Source organism: Benincasa hispida, chromosome 1 (assembly GCF_009727055.1).
Source record: "Benincasa hispida cultivar B227 chromosome 1, ASM972705v1, whole genome shotgun sequence".
Lineage (NCBI taxonomy): Eukaryota > Viridiplantae > Streptophyta > Magnoliopsida > Cucurbitales > Cucurbitaceae > Benincasa > Benincasa hispida.
Genome location: NC_052349.1, coordinates 15,107,826 through 15,118,748, shown reverse-complemented (window position 1 = coordinate 15,118,748; position 10,923 = coordinate 15,107,826). Strand labels below are relative to the sequence as shown.

Genomic DNA, 10,923 nt, shown 5'->3' with positions numbered 1-10,923 from the left:
ATTTCCTACCTCCAACATTTTAACTTCAAGCTTCATAACTCAATTAAGTGCTCCAAACATTCCCTAAAAAATTTTGCACAAATTAACGATCCGAAAGCTTTACCAAAAACATACATTTCTAACTAACAAAAAAAATTGTTTTAATGTCATTTTTATTCGACAATCCAATTAATTATGTACTATATATGTGTGTGTTTTTTAATGAATTTTTAAACAAAAACTTATGAGATGCCAATAATTATAAGATTGCAACACTTACAAGTTTGAAATTCATAAAAAAAATAATAAAAAAAAAAACCCAACTTTCTATCAATTCGATTCATTTGAGTAAAAATTCAAGTGAGACGAACAAATGTTAAGCAAGGAACAAAAGCTTCAAATCAACAAAATTTTAGCTACCGAGCCATCAACATCGGAATAATAATTGAGTTAAATATATACGTAACATTAGCACCGTGTTCAACAAAAATATATTACAAAAAGAAAAAATGTCCTTAAAAAAAGAAAAAAACAATAAATTCTTATATCTACAATTATTACATCTACATACCTATTGAAGCTTTAGGTTTGAATTAAAAAAGGAAAAGAGAAAAGAGTAGGGTTCATGAGTTTTGTCTCATATCTATTGCGGCACTATGCGTGCGGTAGGCCACAATCAAGCTTAAAGATTCCAAATTGATAAAAGCTTCAATTTTAATTTCAAATCGCTCCTTTTGCTTTCAACTGCTCAGATTCAGAAACCAACAATTTTTTTTTCACTTTAAATCAACTCCATTGCTTTCAACTGCTTAGCCTAAGAACCCAACAAATATCTTTCACCCCACAATGTAAAGATTAAAAATGATGGGTACTAGCAAAAAGCATCTCATCTAAACCCCCACTTCCACCAGAGAAATATATGTTGTTTATCTCGTAAGTAATGGGTTTCTATCTTTCAAACAAAACCACTAAAAAAGGGGGAAGAATTTCATATTAATGTAAAAAAGACAAAGCATGAAGCTTCAAGTTAGTTATTATAGTATTAAATGTCTGACAAAAGGCATTTACCATTTATTCTTGACGCGTATTCCTAGTCGTCTTTCTTGTGTAAGGCCTTCGACACGCCACACGGTCTGAAAGATGAAAGATTTTTCCCTACGAATCTTCCTGAGGATGTTAAGAGAATTGAGAAACTAGAAAAGAGATTGGAGTTTCCAACCTTCAACCATTACCGTGTTCTCTGAAATGTGGCTCTCCCATTTCAACCACCACCACAAAACTACCTTATGAGCATTGTCTCTGCAGTATGGATGGTTATGGCTTCTTTGGCTATCCTATCCTATCCATTAATCCAGTAATGGTTAGCCACCATAAAAGACCCTGATGGAAACGATTATACACCATTTTTCTTTCCTATGATAGGCAAATGATAACACTGCACCTCGAAGTGCATAAATGTCTCAACATTCCTTCTTCAATTACATGGTTAGGTACAAAAATGTCCCTTTTTATTTATTCAAATGAAAAGTTTCGTTAGAAAATAAAATCTCCCTAGAATGGATAGAACCTGAAATTACACATGTTCAAAGTTTGTTGGCATTGTCTGGTTACCTTTTCGATGCCGACGATTGTATCTTCTGCTGCGAGAGTGAGATTTGGGAGATGGACTAGAGGCACTTGAGTGTTGAATTTCTTCTTCTTCTTCTCTGGCCAATGTACCAAAAATACAATCTAGAGGGTCTGTGGTCGTAGCATCGGTTCCAGGCTTAGTCTGCATATAACAAAAGTTCAAATCAGACAAAATGATAGAAAAACACTCTGTGTGTGCATGTATTTCGTTTTAGTGTGATGATATAAAATAATCAACTTTCTTTCCACTTGGATGTTCAAGTTCTTATAAAGTGCGAAGTTTTGTCACTCAGGTATGCGATATGTCCATCTATTTGCATAAGAAAAGCTCGTTTGACCAAGGAGGCATCATAACATAACACCTACATTCCTGACTCCCTGTGAATCATCCTACTTGAATCCTTTGGTGCAAGGCAACTTGCAGAGAAAAAGGAAATATTTTCCTTGCGTCTCTGGTCAATACTTTTCAATTTTAGGAACTTGAGCTATGAAGGATAGACACTCCATTTTAGGCAGAGTGTTCGTGTCGGACACATTCGGAAACATGTCCGACATGCAAATTTTCATGTCCTATTTCAAACACGTACATTTGGGACACTTTCTGGATACGCCTGAAAATTGTTTTTAGAGAGAAAATGTCCAACCTTTAATATTGGACTCAAATTGAAATCCAAATCGATTATATTTTAAATTTAGATTAAAAAACTAAGATGAAAAGCCCATTTTTTTAACCGAAGATAAAAAAAAAAAAAAAAAGAAAATAAAAAATGGAAGTTAGAAACCTAAACATTTCATCTCTTATTATTGTTAATTAACTTTGACATAATATGTTTTTTTTAGTAGAGTGTATTTGGCATTTTATGTTAAATTTATATAAATCTAAAATAATAATGATAATAACAAAGAGGGTATCCCAATATGTCCGTGTCCTCCTTGGAATGTACAAGATTTCCTTTAATCAGTATAGCACACAATTCTCTTTTGAACTAAAAAGCAAAAACCATGAGTAAACGATCATAAAAGAATTGAAGAAGTATTAGTCAGATGGGGACAGAAACTGAATTATTGAACTTACAAGCACTGGCTTCAACTCAAGAGCATTTCCTTTGTCATCAGGATCACCATAGGAATCACTCTGGTAGGCACTTGAATCACGGTTGGATGAGTCATGGTGGGAGTTCCCATGCAAGTTGTCCTTAGGGTCATTATCAGGCGTCCTCTGAGCATGAGCAACATCATCACTAAAGAAATTTCGAGAACGCCACCTTATCTTTGGCCGGTCCAAGGTTGAATCGTCAAACACTTCCTCATAATAAAAATGCTTGGATATGAGCTGCATGGCACGAGGATCATTGTGATATCTCGTAACTACACTGCAATGAGAATATAAATATTGGTCATGTACAAGAGAACTCGCCATGTAATGTCATTAAAAATAGTACGAGATTCCAAGATCATTATCACTGAAATTTACTAGCCTATGGCAACATTAATAAAAACTTGATGAGTTATTACATCTCGTTGACTAATATACGTAGATAACCCTCTTCTTTCTCTAATTAAACCAGCTTCAAGTACTTCAGCACTCGAGCACCTACTCAAGTGCCTAACTAGCTTGGTTAGCCCCCTTGCTTCCCCAATTGAGCCCGCATGAGATATTTTCAGCCCTCATGCAGCACCTGAGTGGCATAATGACACCTATTTGCTTAGCCACTAAGCGGGGATAGTGACCTCAACACCTACTTCGTCAAATTTAAACAGAGTAAATTACCGCTGGCTTCTGTTATGCTCATTATGGCTGACCAAGGTGTTTGCTATCTAGTAGGATCCTTAGAAAGAGGAATAACAAAGTGTTTAAAGGTTTAGAGAGGAAATTTTCGGTTGTTTGGTCCCTCATTAGATTTCACGTCTCTCTTTAGATTTCAATTTTGAAGAGCTTTTGTAATTATTCTATTGATACTATTATGCTCAATTGGAGTCGTTTCCATTGCGGCTTCCTTTCTAAGGCTTGTCTTTTTTCGTATGCCCTCGTGTTCTTTCTTTCATTAAGATGAAAGTTGTTGTTTCATCATAAAAAAGAAAAATAAATTAAATTAGAAATAAATATACTTTCATGATGCAAAATAAAAGAATATACAAAGGCATACAAAAAAGAAGTCCAACAAGAGAGAGTCACAAAACACAACCTACAAGAAGGAACTCAAATCAAACAAAATCACATCAATGTTATAATTACAAAAAGGCCGAGTAACCAATGCCTACAAGTAGGCATTAGACCTCACCACCTCCAGAACCTCGTCACATGACCTCTTCACCCCTCGAAAGGGAATATAGCTAGATTTTCACTCATAGTCACAGCTCCCTGCGGCAACATCATTCAGATATTTTAGCCGACTCGTAAGGTTGTTTTAGCCTGGTTCTTCATGAACATCAATATTTGTTTACTAGCATGGCACTAATTAGAAAATTCCAATATTAATGAAGGCGAGTGACCTACATATTTGCCAATTCCTTTTGCATCCTACTTCCATGCAGCGCAAGAATATGATCGACACATGAAGTTAGGGACAGGCTAAATCTCCATAATCCACATAGCGCAGCAGCTCCTGCCAAAATATAATCCTTAATAAATGAATTGAAAAGTAATTTCTGCACAGCCTAAAAATCAGCAATTAATTTTGCAAAAGTGCGTGCGTGTGAGAGAGAGAGAGAGTTCATCTTACCTCCAGAAAGATTTAACCGAATGAATTTATTCAGCCTCCATGTTCCTACCAGAGCAAACTAAAGAGTAATTAAATGAATAAATGACGGAGGGAACAGAAGGAACTGCAGCTTTAAGATGCCGCAAACATTTAACTGATATATATTTGATTGTGTGCAACCGTGCACTAGAAAAACAACACAGTTTCTTTTGATTGGACACACAGCTTCACAAACTTTAAATAGCTTTAAGCTAGGTTTTATCTTTATTTGATATTGAGGTAACAAGTTATTCTATCATCACAATTTATTTATTTGTTTTTTTTTTTTTAAACATATCTCGAGTGTCAAGGACTCTACTCTTTGGATTATGCTCATGGCTTGCCCCACTAATCCCTAAGAAGAATTTGCCCGCTCCAGTGCCTGCTCAACGAAAAAAATTTTATACCAAAGGCTTAAACCCAGGACCTTCGATGGTATCTCCAAATATCCCAAGCCTTTACCACCAGGCAGCAAGCACCATTTGGGATCTTAAAATTGAGTATTGTCTACAAGAAATCCACACGTATTTTTGCTGCCTGTCTTAAAAAGAATTATCACCTAAAATCAAACAAATAGTACTTTATACGAAGTTATGATTCTATATATTGATTTTTAAAGTGAAGAGAATTAGTACTTGAGCACTAGCATACATAAATTCATCCGGAAGGTAACTACAGTTGTTGAGTAGAGCAAGATAAAATCGATTATTAAATAAAAAGGACCGTATAAATCTGAAAAATAGAAACGATCTGGCTGAAAAGTTCTAGCCTCTAGGGGCACAAACACATGTAAATTGAAAATCAAAATGCTCCCTCTGGCCTCTAGGTATCCTCATTGTATAATATTTTCAGATGAAAGGAAGATAAACTCGGCCGCATTATACAGCATACCTGCCCATGTCACGCCACCTCCAATGAGTCCTCCAAGGGTAAAATCTCGAACAGCCTTAGACCTACATGTTTGGAGCAAATTCGCTTCCTCGATCGTCAAGCTGTTCTATGTTGCAGAAATGAGTAGACGTATTAAGTTAAATGAAGTTGAACAAAAACAAGTAAAAGCGTAGAAATCGACTTCGACAGCAGAAAGCGCAACCACACTTGAAATCAACCGATCGGCAAAAGAATAGCAATTCTAGGCTCAAACCAAAATTAGTTCAGCTGTTCAACTAAGAACCAATTGAATGCCGAATAGGAGCTAACTGATTAATCAAAACAAGAAACAAATGGAAAAAAAGATTCGTCGGTGGTTCTATGTGGATCCTTGATAACAACCAATTCTTGAAAAACTTAAATATGCTGTGTCGAGAAACTCAAATGAGATTGATAATGTGAAAGTTTCAGAATGGAAGAGGAAGCGAAGGTTGGGAAAGTGAAATACCTGTTTGGACCTGAGAACTTGTTCGAGATGAAATAAAGCTTCGCCCATGGCGGAGCTCCGATTACCAAACACCGCGACTAACCGGAGCAAACTGGAGATACCAAGAAAACAATCCCCCTGAGGAGGGTACAGACTAGTGGGCCTACAATCTTGGGCCTTGGCTTATCGTAATACATATGGAAAGTTTTTCGGTCCATATTAAAATCTGGAAATTTGTATCAAGTAATACAAATAGGAAAAAAAAAACTCATCATATATTCCACATCTAAAATATTAGCACGATCGGTCAAGTTATTACTTTTTGAAAATTCTAAATTTACCCTCTCTTAACTTTTCTTTTTTACATTTCCGTTTTCATTCTTTTCCCGGTGAAGTTCTGGAGTCGAAGACCCAGTCTCCATCTAGTCTCAATTTCAATTCATGAATTCCAATTCGTGAAGCTTTCCATTCAGTCTCTCTCCGTGATATTACGTTCAATTTCAATTCGTGAGTTCGTTTTTCTTTTTTCTATTGCATCTTCGATTGGGAGTTTTCTCTTTGAGCGTTTTTTTTTTTCGATTTTGTTTTTCATTTTTTTCTCGATTTATTCAGCTCATTTACTCTTTTCTTTCTCTTTTTTCTCAAGAACCTAATGATTTCTTTAGTTCACTGTGAATATGATGAATTGTGAGGGGAGTTTGTGTGCTTTCATGAAATTTTGCTTTGTTCATTGCGTTGTTTACTTTTCTTTGATATTTTGAGTTTTGATTGATTAATTAAGTTAAGGCTTGCATTCTTCACTTTTTTATTTGATATTATATTATATTTCTAGAAACATATCAGTATATTTTGATGTTTGATATTTTTTGGTTTGATATTACGGCTTTGACTTTTTGTTTGTCATTTATGATTTTCTACTATTTTCATTGTATTAATGTAGGGTTTAGAAGCTACTGTCATCAATCGAAAGATATCAGTGGCTATCATGATAGTGACTATCACTAATAGAATATATATGATTGCTATCATTTTTTATTTGTTTATTATTTTTTATCGATATCCATTGAAAGACATGCCTAGTTATGGACTGGTTTCAGTGATATTGATAGATTTATATTTGCTTTTGATTTATATTAGAACCTATCGATATTGTTATTCAAGAGTTTTTTTTATTTACTTTCGCAGGAATTTTAAAACATGGTTATTCCAATAGTTGTTTTTCATAGTGGAATATGGAATGAAAAACATTGTTATGTGAGTTACAAATCTACTGGAGTTTTAGTAGATGATATAATGGTTTTTGAAGATTTTGTGGGTTTAATAGTGAAGGAGATTTGTTTGGACGTGTCTATTTTTTCTATAGAACTTTCGGTTTTATTAGATTTTGTTATGAACGAGGTTCAAAATGTAGTTCAAATTCGTGAAGATAAGGATATAACTTGGTTTTTGACTTTAGCTAAGGAACATAATACACGACATCCTTTGGTTGCTCATGTCAATAGTTCATGTTTGGAAGTGTCTTCTAATGTTGTTTCTAGTGGAGCTGAGAATTATTTGTCTATTGTTCCTTCTTCTAAGACTATGTTTGATGATGGCGATTTCCAAGTGATTATGGATATACATATTGCTCGTGATGTGAAAGAAAAAGATGTGTTTGCTAGTAAAGAGATTTTATCAAATTATTTTTACTTGATAGCAGTTAAGAAGAATTTTGTATTTAAGACTGTAACGTCAAATTATTTTGATGTGTTTAAGATGGTTGTCAATGGTATGTGAGGACATCCTGTTACAAGCAGAGTGTTTTGTGGATGCTTAGGAAGTTTATTGATATTCATGATTGTTCTATAAAAAGTATTCAAACTTGTCATAGGCAAGCTTCTTCGTCCTTAATAGCTGAATGTTTGAGAAATGACATCATGTGTCTTAGATACTTCATAGGCAAAGCTTATTGGAATACAAAAACAAGCAGCGGAAGAAAAACAAGATCATTAATCATTCTAATTCATTAATTTTGGCTTCAAATTCAGCATGCTCATAAACTAAAAAGAGAGTTTCAATACTAACCTTTGAAGTACCTCTTGAATCACGATCTTCAGCTGCAATCTCCTTTTTTCTTTAGTTGTGAATCACCACAAGGTCTTCCCTACTATTCTCTTGGAGCCTTAGATTGAGTTGTGGGACTAAAAAAAAGCTTAAATTAGGGAAATGGAAGTGAAGAACTGGTTTTTCAGTAGTGTGAAGAACACTTCTTCAAACACTTTTTTTTTCCAGAAAAATTCAACTACTTGCATGCCTGATTTCCACTCATAACTGAAATTTATATTGCATGACTTTTAAGCAACAAACCTTATGCATGAATTCCAGCTCAAGCTTGAGAATTTGAGCGGTAAAATTAGTGGAACTATGAATGAGCTACTAGGTTGAAGAAGTGAGAAAATTCCACTTTGAGATTTTCTCATTTTCTTCATTTTCCATTTAATTTTGAAACTATTTACAAAATTAAATTTCAATTTCAGTTTTCAATCTTAAAATTAAAACTGAAATTAATTTTATAAAAATTAAAACTGAAATTAATTTTACAAAAATTAATACAAAATTAATTTTTCTAATAAAATTAATAATAATTAATTAAATAATTTAATTAATTTAATATCAAATATTAAATTAATTCAATACTAATTCCACCACCATGATTCCCTATTCATGGATTTAATAATTAAATCATATTTAAATAGTAACCAATTCTCCAATTTTATTTAATTTCAAAATTAAACGTGTAATTATATGACATATAATTACTAATTCTCTTAATTCATATTTGAACGATTCAAATTAACTTATCATGTTATTCTAAGACTTATCCCTTTATGAGCTAGTAAGAGGTACTAATGGACCTACAGATCATGGGCTTCAACGATCTGAGAATTATGGGTTAAAACTTTTTACACCGAATTAACCCCCCATTCGTTAACTACTGGGTCACTCCACTAAAGCTCGGAGTTGTACTCCTCTCACTATAGATATATTGTGTCCACTCGATATAACATGATTAGTAAGTTAACCCTTCACTGGTTGTTCGTAATAACGGTTGGGTCAAATGGTTGTTTTACTCCCGAAATTACCTCTTATTCCTTAAGTCTCACTGATCCTATAGTGAACAATTGGTTTGTGATCCAATCATCAAATCGAGTCCCTCTCAGGCCAATGAGAGGATGGGGCCCCTTTGTTTAAGAATCAAAGTCAGCACTCAATGGAACAACCTCTCTACTAACCCTGAAAGTGAGTAGGAGTGAATTCCATCTTGCACTCTATGTCCCCAGCTATCTACCCGGCTTTACCCTTGAAATGGGAGGCTTATTAAACCGGCGCTGTTAAGCCAACCGTCACCTATGTCAATCTAAGGATAATCCCGAATAAACAGGACTTCATAGTTAGCTTAGGATTAAGGTCAAATTACCTAGGTCATCATTTTGAAATAGTCAGTCTTAAACAGTAAACATTGTTATAAAGTAAGAGTGACTTATTTCTTGGTCCGATCTTGCGCAAGTTCATTACACAAGAAGCCCCCACTCCTTATGTCACTATATGTACGAATTAGGATCACTTCGTTTATAGCACTTTACAACTTCTTGTAACAACTACAGAGTTGGCCACATCCGATAGTGTTACCAAAATAAGACATCCAACCTTATTCATATACTATAGATCATTTAGACTATTTACTTGAACCTGATCCACTCGTATGTCTCCACATAAAGTTCAAGTACTCATGTAATAGTCATAGATCTTTTAGTTTATTGAATTTATTTCTTAAACGAAATAAGCAATTCATATATTCAATGCAACTTTATTGAATCAAACGTCAATAACAACTTTATTGATTTACAGAATGAGTTTATTATTTACAAACCATGAGTTTTAAGACATAAAATCCAACAAAGCTAACATGTAAGCAGACGGTAGATACGTTCTACTATATCATAAGGCCCTATATACCTTGGACTCAACTTACCTTTCCTGCCAAAATGTAGCCCACCTCTCCATGGAGATAGTCTGAAGAAGACTTGATCTCCAACGTTAAACTCTAACTTTCTTCTTCTCTTATCTACATAACTTTTCTGATGATCTCGACTACCTCCAAGTTTCCCCTAATTAATTTAACATTCTCTAAGGTAGCTTGTACTAACTCTGGTACTACTAACTTTCTTTTCCTTACCTCATTCCAATAGACTGGGTTCTATACTATCTTCCATTCAGTGCCTTATATGGTGCCATCCCAACTACCTTAAACTATAACACACATGCTCTTGACATATCTTCCAAGTTCTTGACGGTCTTTTCTGATCAACCATCTATTTGAGAATGTAACTTAGTATCAAAAGTCTCTTGTAAACTTTCCAGAACTTTTGAAGTTAACCTCGAATCCCTGTCTACATAGAGCTTAACCAACTTTTCAAGTGCAAACATCACCTTGACTAGAAAAAATCTAGCTGTCTATGTGAGCCTATCCACAATTACCCACATGTCGTCATAACTACTAGGAGTTTTGGGTAACCCAAATAAGAAATCGATTGTAACATGTTCCCATTTCTACTCAGGCACTAGGAGTGGGTTTAGAAGTTCTCCCGGTCTCTGTCGTTTCGGCTTAACCTGTTGATAGATCAAACATCTATTCACATAATCTACTATATCATATTTCATTCCAGTCTAGCAATAAAACTTTTTTAAAGTTATATACTTTTTAGTGTTTTTTGGATTCATAGCATATGCTAAACTATGAGCCTCTTCTAAAATCGCATTTTTCAAGATCACACTGCTAGGAAAACATATCCCATTATCCATCGTTAAGACTCCATCTTGCCTTAACACCTAATCTGTCTCTTTGGTTCAAACTCACCTCCTTAGCTAACTTCTTGAGGATTGGGTTTCCTAGGGTGCTCTTTGATAGCATCATCCATCACAGTGGGTCTTACTTGGAAATGAGCAAGTAAGCCCCCAAAGTTTCCTACTGCTAAAGAAGCATTAGAATTTCTTAGCTCATGTAACAACTAAAGGAACCCCAATGTCCAAAGTGGAAGTGGGATCGGTCTCAATTCCCAATTTTCACAAAATTAAAAATACAGGGAACAAAATATGCATTATATAGAATTTACAATATGCTTTTAGAGAAGGAGTAATTAGAGTTAGAAACAATTACTTACCCTTGAAGCTAAAAGT

General features: G+C 34.4%; 1 protein-coding gene across 2 annotated transcripts; it reads right to left on the bottom strand.

Annotated features, from left to right (window-relative positions):
• Positions 1 to 456: 456 nt before the first annotated feature.
• On the bottom strand, positions 457 to 5,888 carry LOC120070209. Of its 2 annotated transcripts, XM_039022078.1 has the most exons (7): positions 5,728 to 5,888; positions 5,241 to 5,346; positions 4,332 to 4,376; positions 4,106 to 4,214; positions 2,684 to 2,981; positions 1,591 to 1,750; positions 457 to 1,318 (listed from the first exon to the last, which is right to left on the bottom strand). In XM_039022078.1, exons 1-7 carry the CDS (start codon positions 5,773 to 5,775, stop codon positions 1,314 to 1,316), a joined length of 771 nt encoding a protein of 256 aa, XP_038878006.1. In that variant the 5' UTR covers positions 5,776 to 5,888; the 3' UTR covers positions 457 to 1,313. The 2 variants fall into 2 exon arrangements, with proteins under 2 accessions (XP_038878006.1, XP_038878005.1); XM_039022077.1 differs by lacking the exon at positions 457 to 1,318 and having other exon boundaries at positions 1,361 to 1,750.
• Between the last annotated feature and the right edge of the window lie 5,035 nt (positions 5,889 to 10,923).

Coding starts and splice junctions, on each gene's coding strand:
- LOC120070209 (XM_039022077.1), bottom strand. CDS start 5,775: ATGGGCGAAGCTTTATTTCATCTCGAACAAGTTCTCAGGTCCAAACAG. Junction 2,982..4,105: donor CAAAAGGAATTGGCAAATAT/GTAGGTCACTCG, acceptor TTCTCATTGCAG/TGTAGTTACGAGATATCACA. Junction 1,751..2,683: donor TTGAGTTGAAGCCAGTGCTT/GTAAGTTCAATA, acceptor TGTTATATGCAG/ACTAAGCCTGGAACCGATGC.